Source organism: Canis aureus, chromosome 2, assembly GCF_053574225.1.
Source record: "Canis aureus isolate CA01 chromosome 2, VMU_Caureus_v.1.0, whole genome shotgun sequence".
Classification (NCBI taxonomy): domain Eukaryota; kingdom Metazoa; phylum Chordata; class Mammalia; order Carnivora; family Canidae; genus Canis; species Canis aureus.
The window spans coordinates 59,165,378-59,189,352 of NC_135612.1; the positions used below are offsets into that span (position 1 = coordinate 59,165,378).

At 49.8% G+C, this 23,975-nt stretch overlaps 2 protein-coding genes across 9 annotated transcripts in view; one reads left to right on the forward strand and one right to left on the reverse strand.

Annotated features, from left to right (window-relative positions):
* Window positions 1–2,522: 2,522 nt before the first annotated feature.
* On the forward strand, window positions 2,523–19,285 carry IDH3A (isocitrate dehydrogenase (NAD(+)) 3 catalytic subunit alpha). 5 transcript variants are annotated; one of them, XM_077874714.1, is made up of 11 exons: window positions 2,523–2,641; window positions 7,648–7,710; window positions 9,773–9,856; window positions 11,493–11,607; window positions 12,871–13,058; window positions 13,464–13,597; window positions 14,369–14,471; window positions 14,572–14,636; window positions 15,405–15,489; window positions 15,898–16,050; window positions 17,943–19,285. In XM_077874714.1, exons 1-11 carry the CDS (start codon window positions 2,615–2,617, stop codon window positions 18,024–18,026), a joined length of 1,101 nt encoding a protein of 366 aa, XP_077730840.1. In that variant the 5' UTR covers window positions 2,523–2,614; the 3' UTR covers window positions 18,027–19,285. The 5 variants fall into 5 exon arrangements, with proteins under 5 accessions (XP_077730840.1, XP_077730850.1, XP_077730878.1 ...); XM_077874724.1 differs by having other exon boundaries at window positions 2,534–2,641; window positions 7,648–7,686; XM_077874752.1 differs by having other exon boundaries at window positions 2,560–2,641; window positions 9,798–9,856.
* A 261-nt stretch (window positions 19,286–19,546) lies between these two features.
* The window catches only part of ACSBG1 (acyl-CoA synthetase bubblegum family member 1), a 48,041-nt gene continuing 43,612 nt past the window's right edge, over window positions 19,547–23,975 (reverse strand). For all 4 annotated transcript variants that reach the window (XM_077874700.1, XM_077874673.1, XM_077874692.1 and 1 more), the window contains 3 exons: window positions 22,246–22,385; window positions 21,580–21,826; window positions 19,547–20,171 (listed from right to left, as the gene is read on the reverse strand). In XM_077874700.1, the coding sequence (XP_077730826.1) occupies window positions 20,086–20,171; window positions 21,580–21,826; window positions 22,246–22,385 (473 nt within the window). In that variant the 3' untranslated portion in view covers window positions 19,547–20,085. The remainder of the gene's footprint in view (window positions 20,172–21,579; window positions 21,827–22,245; window positions 22,386–23,975) is intronic.

A 23,975-nucleotide genomic window follows, 5' to 3' on the forward strand; every position in this document is an offset into this window, starting at 1 on the left:
GTTCCACTCCATTACCCTCAATTATGTGACCATTTCCTCTGTTATCATCTAGACTGCTTCTCTTTCAATTAACAACATTATAGACATTCCTTTAATGAATATCTCTGATGGACTTGTCTTTGTGGTTTTTCTCAAGGGATTTTTGGGGATGGGTTTATGTATGAGGTGAAAGAGTAAGAACCCAGAAGCTCTCGAGACACACTGCTAAAGTGTTTTCCAGAAAGATGGTGACAGTGTTTAGTAGGAGGCCAGCCAAAACTAAGTGCAGCAGTACCACCGTAAATGAGACAGTAGAGGGCATTAGCATTTTATTAATATTTCCTAATAAAAGGAGTAAAAAAGTTTCTAACTTTTAGAATCCTCTTGGGGCAGCCTGGGTGGCTCAGCGGTTTAGCGCCGCCTTCAGCCCAGGGCCTGATCCTGGAGACCCTGGATCAAGTCCCACGTCAGGCTCCCTGCATGGAGCCTGCTTCTCCCTCTGCCTTTGTCTCTGCCTCTCTCTCTCTGTCTCATGAATAAATAAAATCTTTTTTTAAAAATAAAATTTTTGTAAATACTTGATTGTGGCTAAAGCTGAACATTTTATTTTGTTAAGCAGGCTCCACACTTAGTGTGGAACACAACGCAGGCCTGAGCGCATGACCCTGAGCTGAAATGAAGAGTCAGATGCCTAACTGCCAGAGCCACCCAGGCATGCCCCACCGTTGGACATCTTTAGAGTATCTCTGGCTGTCAACAGATTGTTCAGGTCCCTTGCCCATTTATTTACTAAAGGTCTAATATTTAGGAAATAAATTAGGGAAACTCTATTGAAGCAAATTTGTGCTCCTTTTGTAAAAAGAAGCACTTGGTATGTTAATAATGTATTTTGTTGACATTAATCTAAACATTACCATCTTGATTAAAAACATTTTCTAGAGGGAAGCAGACCTGGATTGGGTAGTGCTGTAGTCACAAACATGGGCACACTTTCTAGATCCTTCTCCGAGGGGCAAACACCTTGCTGATGGCATCTCAGGATGCTACAAAGTGCAAGGACAGGACGGAGGGGCTTGTCTGGAGAGTGACCTGCAGGCTGGAGTAGCTCCAGGATGGCTCTCAGGGATTCTGGAGCCTGTGGCTTGCTCCAGGGAATGACTCCCAGTGGGGGCAGGGGTGGGGTCAGCTAAATGTCTCTCCCATGACGTCCCTCCAGCTGCTTGGCAAGCCGGGAGCACCTTGTTCGTGAGAGCTGGGCCTGGGAGGTTTCCTCTGGGGTCTGTTTCAGTTCTGAGAACCCGACGCTTTCCTGCTCATTCCAGTCTCCTGGCCCCATCTCAGGCTGCTGACATTTTACCTCTTCAAGTACCACCTCCACCATAGCATCTTCCCCAGTCAACGCACCAGGTCCAAACCCCTCCAGGCACCTGTTGGGGTCTCTTCCTCCCTAGACTGGGAGGACAGGGCTCAGGCTTACTTCCTGTCCTCACTGCATCTGATAGGATGCCCCTTGCCTGGGAAGCCTTGCTGAACCGCTGACCTCTCGGTAATTAGGTTTCCCAGTATAATGCAGCACCACTGCCCGCTGCACTTCAGCTTCCTCACGGGGTTCTGGTGAAGATTAAAGAGAGTATTGGAGAAAGTCACCCCATCTTTGTTTTACAGTCACTGAGCACAAACGTGCTAGTTTCTGTCCAGAAGCAGAGACACCGGAGATCCTCTGTGGGCTGGGAAGGTCTTCTCCAAGACTGGGCAGGAAAGACCGATTGGGAAGCGTTCGGGTTCCCTGGGGACAGGGCGCACTGAGTAGGGGACGGGATGGGGGGGGCAGGCCTGGGGGGTTTCCCCAGCGGGGCTGCAGACACTGGTGAGAGGTGAGGGCCTGGGAGAGCCCGGGGGTCGGGCTGGCGGGGGACGGGGCGGGGCAGAGCAAGGGGAAGGACGGGGTGCGTGAAGGCCAGGGACAGGGGGAGGCTGGCGAGGTCCCTGGTTTGGTGTCAGTGAGGCCTTGGGCGTCATTTCTCACCTACTCCATCACCTTGCAGGGCGGGCAGGGGGAGGCCTAGTCTGCTTAAGCCACCTCCGACGCCCTCCGGGACGAGCCCGCCCCCCCCGCGGCTCGAAGCCCCTCTCCGCCCCCCCCCCCCCCAGGGCGAGGCCTCCTCCCCGGGCACGAGGGCCCCCGCGCTTCCCCGCAGCGCCCGCGGCCTGGCCCGCACGACCTTGCCGCCCGAAGCCCCGGGGACGCAGCGCTCCCCACGTCGGTGACGCTGTCCCACAGCAACAGGCGTGTGCGGCGAGAGCCAGGCGTCCCCGCACCCGCAGCAAACCGCGAGCAGAGGCCGCCCGCACCCGCACCCGCACCCGGACCCGGACCCGCACAGCAGCAGCCGTGGGGGGCGGGGCCTTCCCGGCCGCTTCCGCGTCGCGCCTCCGTACGTCACCGCGAGGGGAGCCAGGCGATTGGCCAGCGGGGACGGCGGCCGCCCGGGGCTACCGAGCCGGCAGGGGCGGGGCCGGGGCTCCGGGGGCGGGGCCGGGAGGGGGCGTGGTTTCGCCGGGGGAGGGCTCGGCGGCGGGCTGCGCGGCTGCGCACTGCGGTCGCTGCTGCCGTCGCGGCGCCAGGAGGGACGCTATGGCTGGCCCCGCGTGGATCTCCAAGGTGGGCGCCGGGCCGGAGTGCGGCCGGCGGGCTCGCGGCCAGGGAGCCAGCGGGCGGGGGCGGGGGCGGGCGCGCGGGCCTCGGCGGTCGCGGGCTGTGGCGGCGGCCCGGTGCGCGGACGGTGGCGCCTGAGGCGGGGCCAAGGTCACGGCGGGGCCCGGGCATCCCCAGGAGCGCCGCGCGGGAGCCCGGCCTGAGCCCGGCCTGAGCCTGGCGCGGGGGCCGGGGTTGCGGGGCGGTGGGGACGGCGGCCCACGGGCCCACCGTCGGACGGCGCGGGGTTTCCTCGCAGCCGGGAGATCCCCGCCCAGCCCCTGCCCTGTCCCGGGGGCGAGCGCCGCGACCTGGAGAGCCGTCGCTGGCCCTGACAGCTCGGGGCGCGGGCCGGGCCGCAGGGGCGCCAGGGGGCGCGGCGACGCCAGGGGGCACCGAGGTCGCGGCCGAGCCTGCCTGCGTCTGCAAGGCGCTGCGGCTCAAGGTCACGCGCGGCGTCGGGGTCGGAACTGGGCGGCCGCGGGGTCCGGCTTGCTAGTTCTCACCCGCGTACTGTCTGCTCTGCGGCCAAGGTCACACCGGTGACGCCACGGGAAAGTGGGCCCTCGGGTCTCCTGTTGCTCCTCACAAGCCTGGCCCCCTAGAAATCTACTACAAGCAGTTCAGGTTGTTTTTGGTGAAACTTGGTGCTATTCTCCTTTTGCTTTGAGCTTAAAGAGTGACCCAGATCGCTGTGATTTAATGAAAAGAGCTCTGCGGGGAGTCTGCCCCCAAGTCCTAGGTTTGAATCCGGACAATGCTGCTAATGGGCTGTGTGACCTTGAGCAAATTACTTTACTTCTCTGAGCTTTGGATGCTCGTCTGTAAAACACCTATACTTGCCTCACAGAGTTGTTTGAGGATCACATAAAGTAATGTGAAAGTACCTAGCACATGCGGAAGGAACACACATCTGAAGGTTTCCCAGCAGCCACCAGCAGACAGTGGTGCTTGGGCCTCAGTAACTGGGCTCTGCTTGGTTACCCTCTCCAGACCTGGATGTGTGTATGACGGTGACTGTTATGCCACATTTGCTCCTGGAGGTAAAAGTGATTTCTGTATCACTGTCTCAGCAGAAATCAAACCTTGAATCACGGAGTTTACCCCCACTTAACACCTGCTTCATCTTTGGTAGGTAGAGTGGCAGACTAATAAAGCAGTTCTGTTGATGGTGGATGTGTTGGGAAATTTGCTTTGCCTTTATTGCAGAGTGCAAGAAAAAACCCATATAGTGGGTATTCAGAAAGCAGTGGGTTGTGGAGTCAGATGAGGTTCTCCCCTGACACGGACTCCTGTGTGACCTTGGCCATCACTGGACCTCTGTGGGTCCCGCTTCTCCCTTTAGGGGTTGGAGTGGAAGGTGCTTCAGAGACCCACGCCCCAGGATGCTGGAGATGCTGGGCTGATGTGGGTTTCAGTCACAGTAGTTCCTCTGTTGGAGTTCCTTCTAGACTTTTATTTGAAAAAAAAGTCTGCAGCTTAATTTTTTTTGAAGATTTATTTACTTATTTATTCATGAGAGACAGAGAGAGAGAGAGGCAGAGACACAGGCAGAGGGAGAAGCAGGCTCCACGCAGGGAGCCCGACGTAGGACTCAATCCCTAGGACTCAATCCCGGGACCCCAGGATCATGCCCTGGGCTGAAGGCGGGGCTAAACCTCTGAACCACCCGGGCTGCCCCTTAATTTTTTTTTTTAATCCAGAAAAGCTTTATTTAGAGAAAACACTAGCTTTCTAAAGACCTTTCCGGTTCTTTTTTTCTTTTTCTTTTTTTTTTTTTTTTTTTTTTTAGATTTTATTTATTTATTTATTTATTCATTCATTCATGAGAGACAGAGAGAGAGAGAGAGAGAGACTCCATGCAGGGAGCCTGAAGTGGGACTGGATCCCAGGACTTCAGGATCACAGCCTGGGCCGAAGCCAGGTTCTCAACCAGCCACCCAGGCATCCCAAGACCTTTCTGGTTATAAAATGCAGTATTTACAATAAGCCAGTTCCCGAGCAGCAAATATTTATTAAGTGAGTATCTGTCATACGTCCAACACTGTATTTGTGTTTTTAAGTTGGATTATGAAGGTAATAAAGGAAGTAAGAAGCAATGGATTCAGATGGCCCAGGACAGGAAGTCTATGAGCCTGGCCTTAGTGTCCTCATCTGAAAGGGACCACTAATACCTACCTTTCCAGGTTTTATAGAGATAACACCATGTAAAGTACGTACAAGTACATTATAAAGTACGAGACAGTCTCTGCTTTTAAAAAAGCTCATTTTGGGGCAGCCCGGGTGGCTTAGCAGTTTAGCGCTGCCTTCAGCCTAGGGCGTGATCCTGGAGACCCAGGATTGAGTCCTAGAGTACTACATCAGGCTCCCTTCATGGAGCCTGCTTCTCCCTCTGCCTGTGTCTCTTGCCTCTTTGTCTCTCATGAATAAATAAAATCCTTAAAAAGTAAAAAAAAATAATTGAAAAGCTCATTTTACTTAAAGTTCTGGGTCATTTTACTGACTTAGATGTATACTGCCTTATTCTAAGATCACGTAGGAGAGATGACAAACATGGACAAGACTGGCTGTTAGAGAAGATGTCCTAAGTATTAAAGATGTTTGCTGGGGTGGGGACTTGTCAGATAAGAGAGATGATTGAGGCCGGCTTGTGTTTCTCCAAAAATACTCCAGAGGGAACACTTCTTGTGTGTCCCATGCTGTTCTGGACACTGGAGAGCCAACAATGAGCAAAACAAAAATCTTTGTGCTTGTGGATTGACATTTTATTTTATTTTATTTTTAAAGATTTTATTTATTTGAGAAAGTGAACAAGGGAGAGCGTGAGCAGAGGGAGAAGTGGACTCCACACTGAGCTCCCCATGCAGGGTTTTATCTCAGGACCCTGATCATGACCTGAGCCGAAGGCAGGCGTTTAACCCACTGAGCCACCGAGGCATCCCTGGATTGACATTTTGAATCATTTTGGGGGCAGCCCCAGTGGCTCAGCGGTTTAGCGCCGCCTTCAGTCCAGGACATGATCCTGGAGACCCTGGATTGAGTCCCACTTCAGGCTCCCTGCATGGAGCCTGCTTCTCCCTCTGCCTCTCTCTCTGTCTCTCATGAATAAATAAATAAAATCTTTAAAAAAAAAAAATCACTTTTGGGTTGAGTCTTTGTCACAAAGACATGGGCCTGTTTTGTAGGATTATTTTCCCCCTCTTTCTGGGGTGGGGCGGGGGATGGGGAAAAACACTCATGCACATTTTATAATGTTGCCTGTCACAGAGTGGCTTTTACATGGCCTCTCTTCCAGTAGCCCATCTGTCTGTGGATGAATCATGTTCTAGGATTAAGGTTTTTTGCCAGTGTGTTCTTTTGGGTCTGGCCCTATTTTTTTGGTTTTTCAGCCCAGAGAGATGACTGTAGATGCCAGGTTAGAGAATACGGTTCATTCATACCTGTTTGGCTGCTGCTTGGCATCTCATTAGTAGATGCCAGCAGAGGGTCGGGCCTTGGGAGAATTCTCTCCAGAAAGGAAGACTAAGCCACCATATGACAAATGTATCTGCTTATTTGTCTAGCATGAAAAAAGTTACCTTTATAATTTTTTTTTTAAGATTTTAAAAATTTATTTGTGAGAGTTAACAGAGAGAGAGAGAAGTAGAGACACAGGCAGAGGGAGAAGCAGGCTCCATGCAGGGAGCCTGAAGTGGGACTCGATCCCGGGACCCAGGATCATGCCGAAAGCAAGCGCTAAACCGCTGAGCCACCCAGGGATCCCCTACCTTTATAAATTTTAATGAATTTTAGTAACTTTACCCTATGTACCCAATTTCATAATAGGACTTTGTACCAGTTTTCAACAACCAAGTTATTAAAGTTCAAAACAACCTTTTAAAACTTGTTTCTAGTGTCTGATAGTGTTGAGTGGAAAACAATATACTGGAAAAAAATAAAATAAAAAAAACAAAAAACAAAAAAACCCCACAATATACTGGTGGTAATATCTCATAGTGGGGTTAGTAGGTCACTTTTTTTTTCTGTATCCCCTAACCTGACAGTTAACAATAATGACCATGTTACCTATATTATCAGAAAAATAAGAAAAAATAAGTAAAATCTTCATTCTATATGACACAGGTATCAAATGGTATTAAATAAACTTTGTTAGATTTTTGTTATTATAAAGTATAATTACTAAATCATGGGAGAAGAGTAGGCATGACATGTAATTGAAGGATCTCTGGACTAGAAGTCAGCAGACATAAACTCTGGCCTCTGTGATCACTCTGTGGCCTTAGGCAGATCCTGACCCTTGAGACACCAATGTCTCCAGCTATAGAATGAGTGAGTTGGGCTCTGGAATTTGTAAGGACCCTTCCAGCTCTAAAATTAGTGATAGCTGGGTACCTGAGTGGCTCAGTGGTTGAGCGTCTGCCTTTGGCTCAGGTTGTGATCCTGGGGTCCTGGGATCGAGTCCCACATCGGGCTTCCCACGGGGAGCCTGCTTCTCCCTCTGCCTGTGTCTCTGATTCTCTATGTGTCTCTCATGAATAAATAAATCAATCTTAAAACAAAACAAAATTAGTGATAGTTTTCTTAGAGTATGGGTTCACCCCAAATTGACCCAGTAGTCAAGAACGTTGACATAAAACCTTCCAGGTCATCTGAGAAAAATCCAGTGTTTGAGCTAAAAGGGTATAGTTTCATTCCACCTTCAATATTTTTTGACAACTTCTATTCATCAAATCAACTTTAAAAGTGTATAGTACTTAAATTTTCAAAGCAAAGATAAACCAAATATTTAGGTTTTCAAATCTGAGATAGCTTGTCACATTGAGCTAATTCATGAGAAAAATATTCCTCCGAAGTTCCGGAATGTATGTGTGCAAACTTGCAGCAGCCGCAGCATCTATCAGAAATGGCCTCGTCCCCACCTGTATATGGTTTTTAATTCTATGCATGACATTTCTTTGTTGATATTGATGTAGGTCTCTCGGCTGCTGGGGGCATTCCACAACCAAAAACAGGTGACCAGAGCTTTTGCTGGTGGTGTGAGTATAATTATCTTTTATTTTTTTCCTTTTTAGAAGTTTCTCAAGAAAGATGCTCTAGCACATTTATTATATAGTTTTTTGTCACCATTTATTTAAAATTAGGAAAAACTTGTCATACTTATACTGGATATTTAAATTGTTGGCTGACACGCGTAAATCCATCCGATTGCTTGCACATTTAAGAATTATGTTACAGCTGGCTCTGTAATGTCTTAAAGGAGCCTGGTTAAAAATAGAAATTACCCTTGAGCCTACCCTTGAGATTACTTTACAATCTCATTTTCGTAAGACTGGTTTTTTTTGAAACCAGTACAAGTTGAGAGAAAATTGTTGAGAAGCTTCAAAACCTGCTTTGCATTTTTCTTTTATGAGCTTCCCTAAAAACAGTAGATTGACCGCTAATTAGGAATGCCTCAAACTCATCTGAGCCCTGTGGGCTCATATGTCCTCATGCAGTCTTTATAGACTGTCATTGTAGTGGATCACCTATTTCTCAAGAAATCTGCTGCTTTTAGAATCTCCAGCATTAGAATTCTGTGCTTTAAAAGCTGATACCACATTTTTAGAGCATTCTAAGACTGTGGGTCAGTGACTTCCTGTTTGTTTTTATTTTACCCCTTTCTCACAGAATCTGATTTGTATTTCGTAATTCCTCTACTCTCATATATCTCTATAAGACCTGTTTCTTCCGCTTACTTTCTCTATCGCGGAGGAAAAGTAGATTCTTCTGGTGGCCTAATGCCATTTATTACTATGTGTTGGGAGAACAGGAAGAAGAAGCCAGAGGGTTCTTTGGCTTGGCTTATACAAAAGATGCAGAAGGAGGCTTATGCTTCACGCACAAGGCTGGCCATGCTAGCATTTCTACGCACTCCGAAAGCTCATGAGACCATCATTACTCTCCACTATCACTTGAAATGTCTGTTTTGTGAAGATATTCGCCTGGCAGGGAGGGGATTATATCTGAAAGAAAAAAGAACAGAAACTAACTTTTAAAAAACTTTCTTCAGTAATACAGAGGAATTCAGAAATAATGAGTCTACCTGCTCAGTGACTATCAGTGGAAGGCAAAAGGCCAGGGACACTTGAATCAGTGATTTCTTAAAAAATATAGCACAGGCAAGGAAGACTGGAAAAGTTGGGGACCACTGTGTGGGCAGACTTCCTGCTGAGAGAAGGTCCCCTGATAATGACACGTATTGTCCGCAGTTGGCGGGGGGGGGGGGGGGGGGGTCTGAATATGATCTTAACTCATTGAAATCCCATCATGATTTCCCTTTACACATTTTTATTTCTACATTTGAAATGCTGACTGGATTGTTTGAAGCCTCTGTAATAAACCCCTGATGTTACATTATAAACACACTTGCCATTCTAGGTCTACCTCAGACTCTGCTGGCGTGACCACACTTGCTGTTCTTGTAGGTCGCACATAAAATCTCTGCCGGGCTCCCTCAGATGACATTTGTCATGGAGGAGCCAGTGTCTCTGCTCAGAAAAGCAGAGGACACCCCCCACCCCACCCCCCACCCCGGCGATTGGAAGTCTGATTTTCTCTGAGTTCTAGAACAGACTGCAGCCGTATTCTGGAAATGTGTCTGAATGTTTTTTAGCCTGGGTTGGGTGAGGATCTAACTCTCCAGAATCCCACTGGAGAGGAGAGCAGTTGCCTTCATGAGAAACCCCCTGAATTTCAGTGAGAGAACATTGTGGAAACTTTGTTCTCTTTGGTTTCATAGACTTAATTGGTCTCTTTGTAGCTTGTCTGAAATGTGAATTGGGAAGTCTACTTAGTAGTTTATTTTTGTTTTATCTAAAGAGCATCACTTACGTTTTTTCAAAGCCTCAGAACTCAGGTGAAGAGTAGAGTTGAGTCTCTAGAGTCTCGCCTCCATTTTGGTGAACTCTCCAGAGGGACATCTCTTTACTCGAAGGCCTTTGAGTCTTCTTGAGCCCCTCACTGCTCCCCACCAATGAACTGGATTTCTCTGTCAGTGATGTTCTTTCCCAAACCTTCCAAAATTAATCCAGACTGTCTTTGCTGATATCTCACACTCAGGTTCAGACAGTCACTTTAATTCCAGGAGATGGTATCGGCCCTGAGATCTCAGCTGCAGTTATGAAGATTTTTGATGCTGCCAAAGTAAGTGCGTTTAAAAACTGTCTTTAATAATAACGTGTACAGATCTTTTCTTAGCCAATTGGAGTCTCAGGATAAGTTACTCCTGTTTGTGTAAAGTGGGGAGGTTAGTGTAGGGTGCACGGGCTTCGTTGGACTCAGTCACCTGAGCAGTGCTGTTGCTTGCATGTGTGGGTCTTGAGGCCCTGCCAAGGCACCTGTCTGCCTCATATCTGCCCTCCTGCCAAGAAGAATAAAACTGATATTTTAAAAAACTGTAGATGAGATTTTTGAAAGATTAAAAAAAATCTTTTTTTTTTTAAGATTTTATTTATTTATTCATGACAGACACAGAGAGAGAGAGAGAGAGAGAGGCAGGGACACAGACAGAGGGAGAAGCAGGCTCCATGCAGGGAGCCTGACGTGGGACTTGATCCCAGCTCTCCAGATTCACACCCCAGGCCAAAGGTGGCACTAAACCGCAGGGCCATAAAAAAAATTCTGAAGCATTATTACCATCAAGTAGGAGATATGATTATTCTAATAGCCCAGCCTCCCATGCAGCAGATAGTTGAAAATGCTTTTGTTTGGGGAATTCGGGAAAGTTGGTTGTGTTTGACATGGCAGCTAGGCAAGATCCTGCACTGTCATGATACCGCCCAATGTGGGGTGGGGACGGAGATTTGTTTAAACCATACATACTTAGTTTTCCTAACCATGTTTCCTAACCATGATCCTACAGAGGATCCAAGGCTGGGATAGTAGAACTGGGTGCAATTGCTCACCCGCCGTCAGTGCCGGTGGGGAAGGCTGGGGCTCCTGAGCAGCTTACATGCTGTACCTGGGGTTTTTAACTGGCTTTATTGAAGTACCCCACAGTTTGTCTGTTTGCAGGGTGCGGTCCAAGTCCGTGGTCTGCAGCGCATGCAGACTTGTACAGCCAGCACTGTGTTCTAACTTTAGAGCATGCTCAGTCCCCAGACAGAAACCTGACCCACCTTCACACCCGCTGCCCATCCTGCAACCCTCTCAGCACCCTCCCCCCTTTGCTTGCCCCAGGCAGGCACTTGTCTACTTTCTGTCCACACACTTGCCTCTTCTGGACATTTCATATGAGTGGGGTTTTGTACTATGTGGCTTTTTATGATGGGCTTCCCTCACTTAGCATGTGATCCCTGGGTTCCTACGGCAGGCATACTTCTCCCTTCCTTGTGATATTCTTTTTTTTTTAAGATTTTATTTATTTATTCATGAGAGACACACAGAGAGAGAGGCAGAGACACAGGCAGAAAGAGAAGCAGGCACCATGCAGAGAGCCCACTATGGGACTCGATCCCGGGACTCCAGGATCATGCCCTGGGCTGAAGGCAGACGCTCAACTGCTGAGCCACCCAGGCGTCCCATCCTTGCAATATTCTAATCGTAGCCACATTAGGGCTTTTGAGAGATAAGTGGGCAGGTGGCAGCCAGGTTTGAACCAGACAGGGTAGCACAGAGAGGCGCTCTGGGCACACTAGGGAGTGACAGCTCTTCGAATGCCAGGAACTTTCTGGATGTATATTATGTGTTATCACTCATTGCACCCAAAGTTGGAGAAGTTTGTAACTGTATGCGTGCCAGTCACTGTGCGGCTCACTGTGCTCTGTGCCTTGACATCTAGGCGCCCATTCAGTGGGAGGAGCGGAATGTCACTGCCATTCAAGGACCCGGGGGAAAGTGGATGATCCCTCCTGAAGCCAAAGAGTCCATGGATAAGAACAAGATGGGCCTGAAAGGTAGTGGATGTGGCGGCTCCTATGGGTTTCTGCTTCCAGTGTCATGTTTCTGAGAGATTCTGTGTTGAAGCTAAATAGGGCCTGACCATATTAAAACAAACCATCCTGTGTGAAGCAGCGTACTTCTTTCTGTTCTCAGAATGTCTTTATTTGAATGTTGCTAACACACTGTTATGTTAGTTTCAGGCACACAACCTTCTCCATATGTTGTATTGTGCACCCCAAATGAAGCTACTTAGTTATGGTCAGATTGTTTTCATTTGGGGTGTATTGTTCCCCAGTAAGAATGTTCAAGGGTGCTGACACGTTGTGTTTCGGCGACAGGCAGACAGACAGGCAGACGCAAAAGAATGTTCAGTGTCAGTGAAAGTGTATATTTGTGCTAGGTTTATCTTCTGCAGACTTTTCACGGTTTTATTATTTTAATTAATACATGCTTCAGGTCATGATTCAAAATATGAGCATGTACCTGATTCCCATTCAATACAGTCCAGACAGATGTAAGTTTGAATCCCATCCCACTTACTGCTGGGAGGCTTAGGCAATTTTCTTACTCTTGCTTTTGATCTTTTGTTTTTTTTCCCTTCACTTTTATTTTATTTTTTAAAGATTTTATTTATTTATTCGAGAGAGAGAGAGAGCACCAGCAGGGAGGGACAGAAGAAGAACCAAACTCCACACTGAGCAGGGAGCCCAATGTGGGACTTGATTCCAGGACGCTGGGATCATGATTTGAGCTGAAGGCAGACACTTCACCCACTGAGCCCCCCAGGCACCCCTTTCCTTCACTTTTAAATGACAGTAAGTGTTGTTACCTCATTGGTAGGGGCGAGGGTCAGATACTGCCGAGCCTGGCCCTCTCCCATGAGGTATGCAGTGTTACTAAGGAAGGCAGTAATGTTCCAGAAAGCTTCCATGGAACTCTTCCTCCTTCATTTGAATCAGGGAGATAAAGTCAGAGACAGACACCCTCATGGTGGCCCGGGTAGATTAGCCGGTGACCTGGGAGTGCCTGAGAGTGACAGCCATGCTTAGAAAACAGAGAACTGCCTGTCCTTTCAAGTGACCCTTGGTCTGTTGTAAAAGTGTCTGTTAGTTCCTAAGCATGCATGTTACATGTGTCACACAGCTACTTATCCAAAGTTCTAGTGGAAAAGTGAAACAAGGAAGAATTGGAATTTCAAATAAACGTTCTATACTTGTGTTTATAAAGAAGCAGAAAACCCCAGAACCCTGTTGTCATCTGGGTGCTCTTTACTACAGGCCCTCTGAAGACCCCAATAGCAGCAGGCCACCCATCTATGAATTTACTGCTGCGTAAGACATTTGACCTTTATGCAAATGTCCGACCGTGTGTTTCAATCGAGGGTTACAAAACCCCTTACACCGACGTGAACATTGTCACCATCCGGGAGAACACAGAAGGAGAGTACAGTGGCATAGAGCATGTGGTATGTTCATTTCACACACTTGCACTTGGGACAGTTTTTCCGATTCCCGTTTGTTGGACACATCTCGCACAGACAGCTGCCTGTGACCTCTGCAAGGTGTGGGCATGGGCCTCAGTCCTGGCTTGGCGTCAGGCAGTGGGGCTTGGACCCAGGCCTGGGGAGTGCCCTCTGTTGGAAGTTTGAATCTTCCAGTTCACAGCCGTGTTCTTGGGGGCAGGTGGCCACCCCTGCACCTCAGTTATCCTCATCTGTTCAGGGGGCCTTATGTTACCTACTCTATGGGGCTGGGGTGGGACTGGGGCTGATGATGTTATTAACCTCTGGGACGCCCCACATCGGGGTGCATCCTCACCGGCCACGGCCCGGCGCCGGGCCAGTCCAGTGAGGCAAGGACCTGCTCTTCAGATCGTGGATGGGGTCGTTCAGAGCATCAAGCTCATCACTGAGGAGGCGAGCAGGCGCATTGCTGAGTTTGCCTTCGAGTATGCCCGCAACAACCACCGGAGTAACGTCACAGCTGTGCACAAAGCCAATATCATGTGAGTCCCGGCCAGAGCCGCACGTGCTCAGGCAGTTGGTGGGGGCGGGCAGTGATCCAGCTTCCCTTTCTTCCCCTCAGTCAGTGGGTCCATGTCTCTCTCGAGTCTCGTGTCCTGTGTATGCAGCAGATTGGAGGGTGGGAGTTCAGGTCCTGGTATGTCAGGAGAGACTGGGCATTATCAGAGAAGGATGCTGGAGTCTGGGTCCCCATGTGCTGTGGCTGTGGTGTACCCAGGCCATGCAGTTCAAAGGGCAGGGGCACTCCTGTTGTCCACGTAGACCAGGGGAGCATCTCTAAAATGGTCACACTGGGGCTGCCTGATGGATGGTTTGTGGTTGTCTTTCTGCTCACTCCACTGCTTAAGGCAGCTCCGGGTGTGTGCAGAAACCGGTTCCCTGACCTAGGAAGGGGGTTGAGCGTGTGCAATAGTCCAACCACTTAAATGATTGATTAAGTTTATCTTTTAAAGCAATTTTAGCATTTTCTTATTAATAGATATTTCTTAATTCTTGCTGGACTTAGAACTAGTTAAAAAGCATAGTCTTTATTATGATAAAACGATTTTACATTTTTATGCCCTTTTGTGCTTCTGGAAATACTCTAAAACATTTTCAGTTTGCATTTTATTAACTGCCAAAAAAATAATTTTAATATAATTGAAATCTGACGTCTGGGCTTCCGAAACATTTCTTGAACTTATCTTTACTCTCTGACCTGATCCTTTTCTTTCTGCAAGTCTTTTCAACAATTTTTATTTGATTAAATACAGGCGAATGTCAGATGGGCTTTTTCTACAAAAATGCAGGGAAGTTGCTGAAAACTGTAAAGATATTAAATTTAATGAGATGTACCTTGATACAGTATGTCTGAATGTAAGTATACGTGCTTGCTTACCTGCTACTTTCTGCGGCGTGCTGCGGATGCAGCAGTGTGCCGTGTTGGTCGCTAAACACACAGATTTGTCTCTTACAGATGGTCCAGGATCCGTCCCAATTTGATGTCCTTGTTATGCCAAATTTGTATGGAGACATCCTTAGGTGAGTCCAGCTATTCCTTTTCAGTCTGTAATTTATTTATAAATGTCCTAAAATGAATGTGGCTTAAGGAGTTTGAATCAATTTTTATTAAGTATAGCGTGTGTCATATGAGTTGGATCCTAGCATTTGGGTGGTGATGTCAGTGATTAGAGGTTGGATGGGTTATTCATCTGTTTGTCAGATCGGCTCTGGGCTGTTGTCCCTCTTCCCATGCTGAGATGTTTTTTTGGTTGATTGATTTTGCCGTGTTATGTATAGCCCTTGGGTGGTCATTTTTACCAAATTTTTGTGACTTTTGGCAGAATTGCAGGCTTACAGAAAAGGAAAATTGCTGTGTCCCTGGCCCCCACCACCTGAGTGCCCGCATCTTAGCACCCTTGCTGGTGTCGCTCCTCCCCTCCCCCTTCGTCCCCTTGTCCCTTGCCCCACAAAGGTGGCCACTATTCCTTCTCCACCTGTTAGTGGGTATTCTGCTGTGAGAATAAGCTTCTCTCATTTATTTGCATCCGTTTTTGTATCAATTTGACTCTTGGATACAACTGTGAGTTACATCCGACATCACCATCATTCATACTGGCCGGTGCATGGCCCTTTGAGCTGTGTTGTGTCCCCTGGGCATGGCCTACTGTGTGCTTTCTGAGACAGTACGCTGCCCCTTCCTGACTGTGGCCCTGGATCAGCTGTTTCTCAAGGAGCTCTGCTTCCTTTTGGCGGGAAGTCTGGGTGAGGCTTTCCAGAATACTCTTTGAAATGTTTTTCTGCTGCTAGTGACCTGTGCGCGGGATTGATTGGAGGTCTTGGTGTGACACCAAGTGGCAACATTGGAGCCAACGGGGTAGCGATCTTCGAGTCGGTAAGGCCCTGGGTAACCGTGAAGCCGCGGTCACAGGAATGGCCTGAGGCCAGGGTGGGTTATCTGCATGGATATGGTTCAATTGTTGAGTTTTCCCTGGGGTTCAGGTTTTATATAAGCTTATTCATTGATTTCCTCCTTAATTTTGTATCCTTATCATTTATTATGTCTTTCCTCAGTTACATTTTATCGGAAATCGGAAAAGATTGTTAGTCCATATTTTGTACTTTTTCTCTGTGACTTTGGCTATTTTTCTGAGCCTTTACCGCCAGGACCCATATCTGATGAGTTGGGCACAGTAGCCGTTCCGTAGCTGTTGCTCATTGATGAGGAGACAGGACCAGGCCCAATGTGCTGGGAAGAGGCTGTTGGCTGTCCCCCGACTGTGGTTGTGTTCCCCACCGCTAGGTTCACGGAACTGCCCCGGACATTGCTGGCAAGGACATGGCCAACCCCACGGCTCTCCTGCTCAGCGCTGTGATGATGCTGCGCCACATGGGGCTTTTTGACCATGCTGCAAGGGTTGAGGCTGCGTGCTTTGCTACAATTAAGGATGGAAAGGTATCAGTCATCTGCCATACTTATGCTGTGCCAAATACCTTCTTTTTTTTTTTTTTTTTTAAATATTTTATTTATTCATGAGAGACACAGAGAGAGAGGCAGAGACACAGGCAGAGGGAGAAGCAGGCTCCACACAGGGAGCCCGATGCGGGACTCGATCCCAGGACTTCCAAGATCACGCCCTGGGCCAAAGGCAGACGCCAAACCACTGAGCCACCCAGGGACCCCCCCAAATACCTTCTTGAACACATTTTGTCCGGGTGAAAGCAACAGGCAATGGCACCCCAAGCATACTCAGGCCGTGTGCACACACGGGAGTGTGTTCTGTGAAGAGAGGAGCCCCATGTTTCATGAGGGAGGGGTCAGGAAGCTCTGATGCGGAGACCTGTGTGCAGCAGGAAGAGCCGAGATTTGGGAGCCAGAGCCATTTAGGCCTGGATATCCTGTTGGCAGTGCCCGATCTGGGCCAGGCCCCTGCTTCTACCCGCAATAAACATGTGTCATGTACATCGTGGGGTCTGCAGAGTGTAACCCAGCAAGCAAAGCTAAGGTCCAGGCCTCAGGGGCTGGAATCTCAGGGCAGATCCAGATGCTGGACATGGTACACAACATGTGTCTGTGTTAGGAAAGTAAAACAGAGCTTTTCTGAAAGTAATCATAGTGGCCAATAGAAACAAAGTACTTGCATGACTATGTTTTTTATGTTTCTCATCTCCACAAATCTCTTCTGTGAAGGAGATGCTACAGTTAATCCCCTTTTCTAAGTGAAGGGACTGGGGCACAGAGAAACAGATTATCCACGGTCCCATGGCTCCTTCATGGCAAAGTTGGGGCTCACACACAGTCTGGCTCTGACTCAGCAAGCTTTGCTGTTCCAAGCATGGGCAGAGAGTACGGGGCTCATGGACACTAAGCTGGGCCTCTAGGGCCTAGGATTCGTTTCTGGAAGCTATCCCACCAAGCCCCCAGAGCCCAACCTGCTCTGCAGAGCACCGCCTCAAGTACACGGTGACCCTTATAATTGTGCAGGACACAGTGGGACAAGAGACAAGTATCTCGAGATCCCATTCAGACTGAAGGGAGGACAGACTGTCAGAGGACCCAGGGCAGTATGGCACAATTTCTCTTCTAAGGAGGAGAGTTGGAGAGGCAATGATTGAGGGGTGCTGGGCCAGCTCCACTGGCGGAGCACAAGATTCCTTATCTTGAGCTCATGACTTCAAGCCCCACACTGGGTGAAGAGCTTGCTTAAAAAAAAAGTTAGTGGGGATCCCTGGGTGGCTCAGTGGTTTAGCGCCTGCCTTTGGCCCAGGGCGTGATCCTGGAGTCCCGGGATCAAGTCCCACGTCAGGCTCCCAGCATGGAGCATGCTTCTCCCTCCTCCTGTGTCTCTGCCTCTCTCTCTCTCTCTCTCTCTATCATAAATCAATCAATCAATCTTTGAAAAGGAAAGAAACACTTAAATTGTTAAAAAAAAAAAAAGAAATTAGTGATTCAAACATTACCTTAGTATTTGTTTCTCAGCTTCCAAAAATATCTCAAAATATGTTTTTTTTTAACTTTAAAAATTCCCCAAGGGATTTATTTATGCTTTTGTTTAAATGTCCATAATCAGATGTTTTCTTAGGATCTACTGTATGGAGGGAAATTTTTGGAAAGCCTCCTGGCTTCCCATTGTGGTGAGAGCGTCTTGTCTTCCCCAGGCGTTTTGTGTGCGCTCACTGGACCCTAGTCTTCCTGGGTGGGAACATAGTGCCAGCCTTCGGCCTTGCTCTTCCGTGGGTGGGGAGCCAGACTTGCCCTGCCAGCATCTCACCGGGGGGCTTTCCATAAAAACAGCCTTGTTTTGGTCGAATGTGTTGGTGCATTTTTATCTTTGCTTTTTTTCTCAGAGCTTAACAAAAGATTTAGGAGGCAACGCAAAATGCTCAGACTTCACAGAGGAGATCTGTCGTCGAGTACGAGATTTAGATTGAGGATCCAGCGAATGGAGTCTGTCCGTCATTCCCACCCGATGAGATGTACCTTGATACAGTATGGCACCTCCTGTCTTGCACACATTTGGTTCTCTTCTTTCCTGACAGTACATTTTTAGATACGGCCTTTTCTTAACAAAATCTGTGCAGAGGGTGCAGGTGACGTCCCTAGGCCTGCTTTCAAAGGACTTTCCCTAAGCGCTTGTTTTATTTATTAAATGTCTATCCAGTATATGTTTTTTGTAAACTCTTAAGTGGACTGTATCGTTTGCCATGTTAATCATTTTAACACTTCAGTTAAAATGGTTTCTTCAGCTATAAATACGATACAGAATTAACAAGAGAAAACAACTTTTTTCAGAAGACACTGTTTTCCTTGGTTTATGAAAAATGTAATAGAAACAAAACAGATTACAGACATGATAGCACAAGGTAACATTCTTATAGAGCTAAGTGGGCATAGGAGGTTTCCTGGAAAGTTCAGGTCAAAACCAGTGACAACGGCATATTTTTTAGTGATGTGGAAGTAGACAGGTGGGTCCTTCTACGTGGATTACTGAGTGTGAATAAAGATTTCAAACCCAAGCACTATGTAATGAGAGATGTATTTTTGGTAATAAGACATAGGTAATATATTGGATACAAAGACACGTGTTTTGTTATCTGGAGATGCACCTTCATGGCCAGAGCTTTAATGGAGGGCAGGGGCGGCCTTTCCACTGGACATGTGAGGGTGAGGAGTCTCTGGTGCAGAGCCGGCTACAGGAGCCTGCAGCATGACTCACACCCCCCATGGCAGCTGAAGGACCCCACCGGGAATATTCTGGCTGTGAGGAGCTGGGGGTGCTGGCTGGCCTGCCTTGTCCCCACGGCACTGAGCCACTGCCCTCCATGTGCCATAGCAGTGCCAGTGAGAGCTGACCCCGCAGTGGGGGCTGAGCTCTGCTGCTGACCTCTGCCCCTTCCCCTCCCCCCCGCAGCGCGACTGTCCTTTATGTCAGACTCTAGGTCACTATTTTTGTGAAAAGCTATGCGACCCCCACAGCAAAGGCCACTCCTGTCCTCTCCTGCCCCTGTGTGGCATTCAAACCCCTGCACTTTGCACACTGCACCCAGAGCACAGGGGATTTTTAGCATGTGTCCCACCTGAGTATGTTTAGGCTTATAAAGCAGACTTCAGGCTCACATGTATTTTACTTTGTTCAGGCTGCAGCTTCCTCTGTTGTGTTGGATCACCCTAATAAAGACTTCAGAACTGACTGAGATGCATGCTTTCTCCACCTGTCTCCTGGCGAGATGCCGGAGGTCCCTTTGTCTCTGGGTATTCAGGGTGCAGGGGGCTAGCGCCAGCCACTTGCCTTTACAGAATATTCCCCTCAATGCTCTCCTGCACCTGTGCTTGTCCCAGGGTGTCAATGGTCACTCACGCCCATGGCACACCGTCCTATGGCTTAAATAACCACAACTCTGGCCTGGCCCGCCTGCTCAACCAGCAAGAAAGATTGGGTACTTGTTGGCAATTCTGTTAAACAGTTTAATATTCAAATTACACTCAGTACAATCAAACAGGCAGCAGCAATTTATTAAGCTTCAAATCAGTTGGCAATTGTGAGGTGCCCGAGTACCTGGACTCGCAGGGCAGGGTCGGCAGCAGCCACAGGATTCCAGAGTCAGTCCGCCGTTAGGTAAGTTAAACTGTTGGCTTCCCTGCAGGGCACAAAGTCACTCTGCCTCCCCCAGCACACAGCCTGTGCACTGGACTGTCCCCCTGCCTGGGACTCAGGCCAGCCACCCGCCCTATAGTTCTGGGAGGACAGCTGATCTCATTTGTCACCTGAACAAAAAGCAGTGCTGAAAATTAAAACTATGCACGTGTGAAGCTTCTTGGCATCATCAGCTACTGTTGGCATCAGACCTGGCAGAGGGCCATGCCAGTGCCGTGCCTGGACGTGGAGGCCTCACAGCCTTGCCAGGAGCTCACACGCCCAGACTAAGGGGCTCAGGATAACCCTCCAAAAGGCCTGCTGTCTTCAGCGGAAACTGGGAGGATGGCTCCAGCTCACTTTCTCTGCTCGCGGTAAAAGGAGTCGATGATGTCTTTATACTTGTCCAGAACCGTGAGCCGTTTCAATTTCATCGTGGGACCTGAAAGAGTGATTGGAAGGAGGAAGTGAGGCCTGGACTCAGAAGTCTGGGAAGGGGTGTGGACAGGGTCCGGGACAAGGCCGGCCTGCAAGGTGGTGCCCATGACCTGTGCTCCTGGGGCTGCACCCCGGCATGGTCCCAGCGGAGTGATATGCATCACAGAAGACTGGGTCCTGGCACAGCCCCGATAGAGGTTCATGCCCGCCTTCTTTAACTTGCACCCGTTTCTCCTCCGTATACTTTCTGCTTTGTCCTTTGGGTGAAGAGATTACTCAGACTATCCAACATAACAGCAGAATGATGGTTTCTTGGTCTCTCAGGGATCATTCTGGAACAGGCGAGCCACTGTGCTGTGAGCGCACAGGCAGCCTGGCAAGGAATAGAGGTCTCTGGCTAACACCCACAAGGGTGAGCAAGAAAGTGGCTCCAGTGGCAGCACCAGGCCAACATTTTGACTACGACCTTGTGAGACCCCCAAGCCAGAACCTCCCCACCGCCCACCGCCCCTGGTTAAGCTGCCCTGGATTCTGACCCACAGAAATCAAGATAATAAATGCTTATTGTCTCAAGCTGCTAAATTTGGGGGTAATTTGTTACAGAACAGTAGTGAGTGACTGGACTGCCACGTGGGGCATCATGCTTTGTTCGCCTGATGGGCAGGGGACGGCCTGGGCTCGTCAGGCCTCTACCGCAGTCTCTGTGAGCGGTCTTTCCCAGACCATTGTTTTTGGGCTTGGTTCTTCCCTCTGAAGCATGGTTGAAAGGGCTCTGATTCAGGTCAGGGGCAGTGTAGCATCCATATGGCGCTAACACACTCCTGGTTGTGTAACTGGAGACCTCAAAGCCAATTGCATATGTTAGCTGTTTAGAGAGGATACCTGTCCTCCATGTGTTGGCACCAGACGAGCAAATGAGCTGCAGTGTCTATGGCAGCTCAGCAGCTCCCTCGAGGTGCTGGAGGCTCGCCTGGCCGCGAGCACCGCAATGTGCTGCAGCCCAGAGTGACCTCATCCATCCAGCAGGGGCTGCGCCAGAGCCAAGGGACTCCAGCCCACACACTGACAGGGCCTGGGGACCGGCCACTGGTCCCATTGTGATTTCAGGGGGAAATGGCTGCACGGTTCCCACAATGTTAAAGGTTGTAGTTCAAATTAATGGATTCAAAAAAAAGAAAAAATGGATTCCAGCACACATTTTGTGAATGTGGCCGGCTCTCCACAGGCTCATGCCCAGGCACAGGGCAACTGTGACGCCCCCCACTGGAAGGAGGTGGCTGTCCACGTGTCTGTGGCTTGCGCTTGTCCTGGCTGCTTCCCGGCAGGTACCTCGAGGGCTCTGCAAAGGCCTCCAACCTCCCACGCAGCCCCTGGAATCATGAAAACAAACAAGCAAGAAAACAAACCCCTACCCAACTCTCCACCGGAGATGGAGAAGTCCTTCTGCAGAATGGCCCACTTCTGGATGTGGTAGGGTCGGGCGGCCGCATTCTTGTTGACCCTCTGGATTCCCTGCTCAATGGCCTGGTACACAGCCTCATCCTTTGTCCCCACGATCTCAGACACGGTGGTGGCTTTGCTGCCCACCCGCTGACAGAACTCCATGGCTTGCTCAGTCAGGTTGTCAGTTGGGTCAGATGTATCGGGGTCCAGCGTGCACTGAAAAGCCAGAGGTCAGGCAGGCTAAGCCTTGCTCTGCGAGACACCAGGCCTGGTCTTGCTGCCGAGGCCAAGGGTGTGGATCACAGAGTTGTCTCAGAGAGAGGGCTCTAGAATGGATAGGCCACCCTGTGGTGGGAGGACACCTGAAAGGACCTCAGCCAGCAGAACTGTGGTCTGCCACAGGGACCTCTTGAGGCCCCACCCATCATCCTGGACTCTGAGCTTCTAGCACCTTCGGGGCTGGGCTGAGCTGGGACGATGAAGGATTGTCGAGGCAGTACTTTACCAGCCGTGTTCCTGCCCCTTAGTGCACGTGGCCAACAGAGGAAAGTCTCGAGATCTGTGGGCGTCCTGGCTGAGCGTGGCTTCTGACCCATGGAACCCCTGCCCCTCTAAAGCCAGACCCCCCAACATACCTTCAAGGTGAGAAGCATGGATAGGAACTTCCTCTGGTCCCCGATCAGCATGGCATTGCTGATGATGGGCAGCTCCGTCTTCACGGCCTCCTCGATGGGCACGGGGGGCACATTCTCTCCACCGGCTGTGATGATTAATTCTGGGGAGGCAGGGCGGAGCACCCCAGCACAGGCTTTAGTCCTGGTGCCCAGCTGACCCAGGACACCAGCCTTGGCCAAAGACCCTGGAGGCAGGAGTGGCTGACAGTCCTATGGGTACTCGGCAAGTGGGGGCATGCTCTCAGAAGCCCCTCACACCTGTTGGGGGCACACCTGCTTGGGGGGGTGGCTGTTCCACACTCAGTGTTCCCACTCTTTTGCTCATCATCCAAGACCCTGCCTGCTCAGACTTCCCATCCATTGCCCCCTCTGCCCAACTCGTTCCTCAGTGGACCTTCCCCTGACCCCCTGCAAACCCTGCCAACCCCCCGCACTGCCGTGTACCAGGTCTTGTGCTAAGTGTTGCATGTGCACTGGTTCACTGCCCCCTCATGACCAGCCCATGAGGAAGCTCATTCTACAGATGGGGAAACCAAGGCACAGGGAGGTTGTTAGGTGGCATGTCTTTGTAATGATTCTATTTATTATCACAAATGTTCACAATATCTATGCATTCTTGTTGGCATGCTAGATGGTTTTTGTAATGACATGTCTGAGGTCACATAGTGGAGCAGAGCACAGTGAGGTTCCAGAGGCCCTGCTATAAGCCTCTCACCCTGCCTACACCTTCCCAGTACGCCCTCTTGTCTGTCTGGTGCACCCCCTGTTCTGTGGGGGCCAGCTCAGCTGCCCCCTCAGGAAGCCTGCCCTGCTTGAGTGCACGCTGGCTCTCCCTGCTCTGAGCGGCTCTCACTGTGTCCACCCCTTGTCCACCGAGTCACTCATTCAGGCTCCACCCAAGACACCTGTGTGAGACCAGGTGTGGGCACTTAGTGCTCTGGTCTCTTCTCTGGAAGGTGGCTCACTGCCAGGCCAGAGGGTAATAAGTGGGCATTTACTAAACACACTGGGACTGCCCCCCCCCCCCCCATTCTAGTTCAGCGCGCTGATCACATTGTGTGCAGGTCTTATGTGGATGTTGGGCCAGGTAGGGTGAGACAGGCCCTGGCTGCAGGGAGCTCACCAGGCCATGGAATAGGGGTCCACCCAGATGTTGAACACGAACTAGGTCTAACAGGCAGAGGGCATGTGTGCGCAGCAGGTATGGCAGGGAGGCCAAAGCAGCAGGGGAGCAGGGCCAATCACAGGGTCCCGTGGCCACTGAGGGGCTGCCCAGGCAGGGGGCAGCCCCTAAATGGCTGGGGCTCCAAGTTTCAGGGCACCGGTGGTCGTCGGGGTGAGGTGTGGTTACCAAGGCATGCTGGCCAGAGAGGAAGCCTTCAGACCAGTAGGCTGGGGGTGGGGGGTGGGGGGCAGAGGTGGGGTGGGCGGGGCCTTGGCCTTGTCTTCCTCCTTACCCCTCCCTTCCCACCAGCACCTTTCACACGTTAGTAGCACAGAAGCCCTCAGCAAACGGTATAGAAAGGAGCACCTGCCAGAAATCCTCACAAAACACTCAGGAATCAAAGGTCGAAAGCATCCTCCCCCATCAAGACCAGGAGCAATCCACAGACGACCGGTGGTCTGTGTCTGTTCACCGCTGCTCTCAAGGCCCCACCCACACAAGACTCCAGAGAAACACTCAGAAAAAA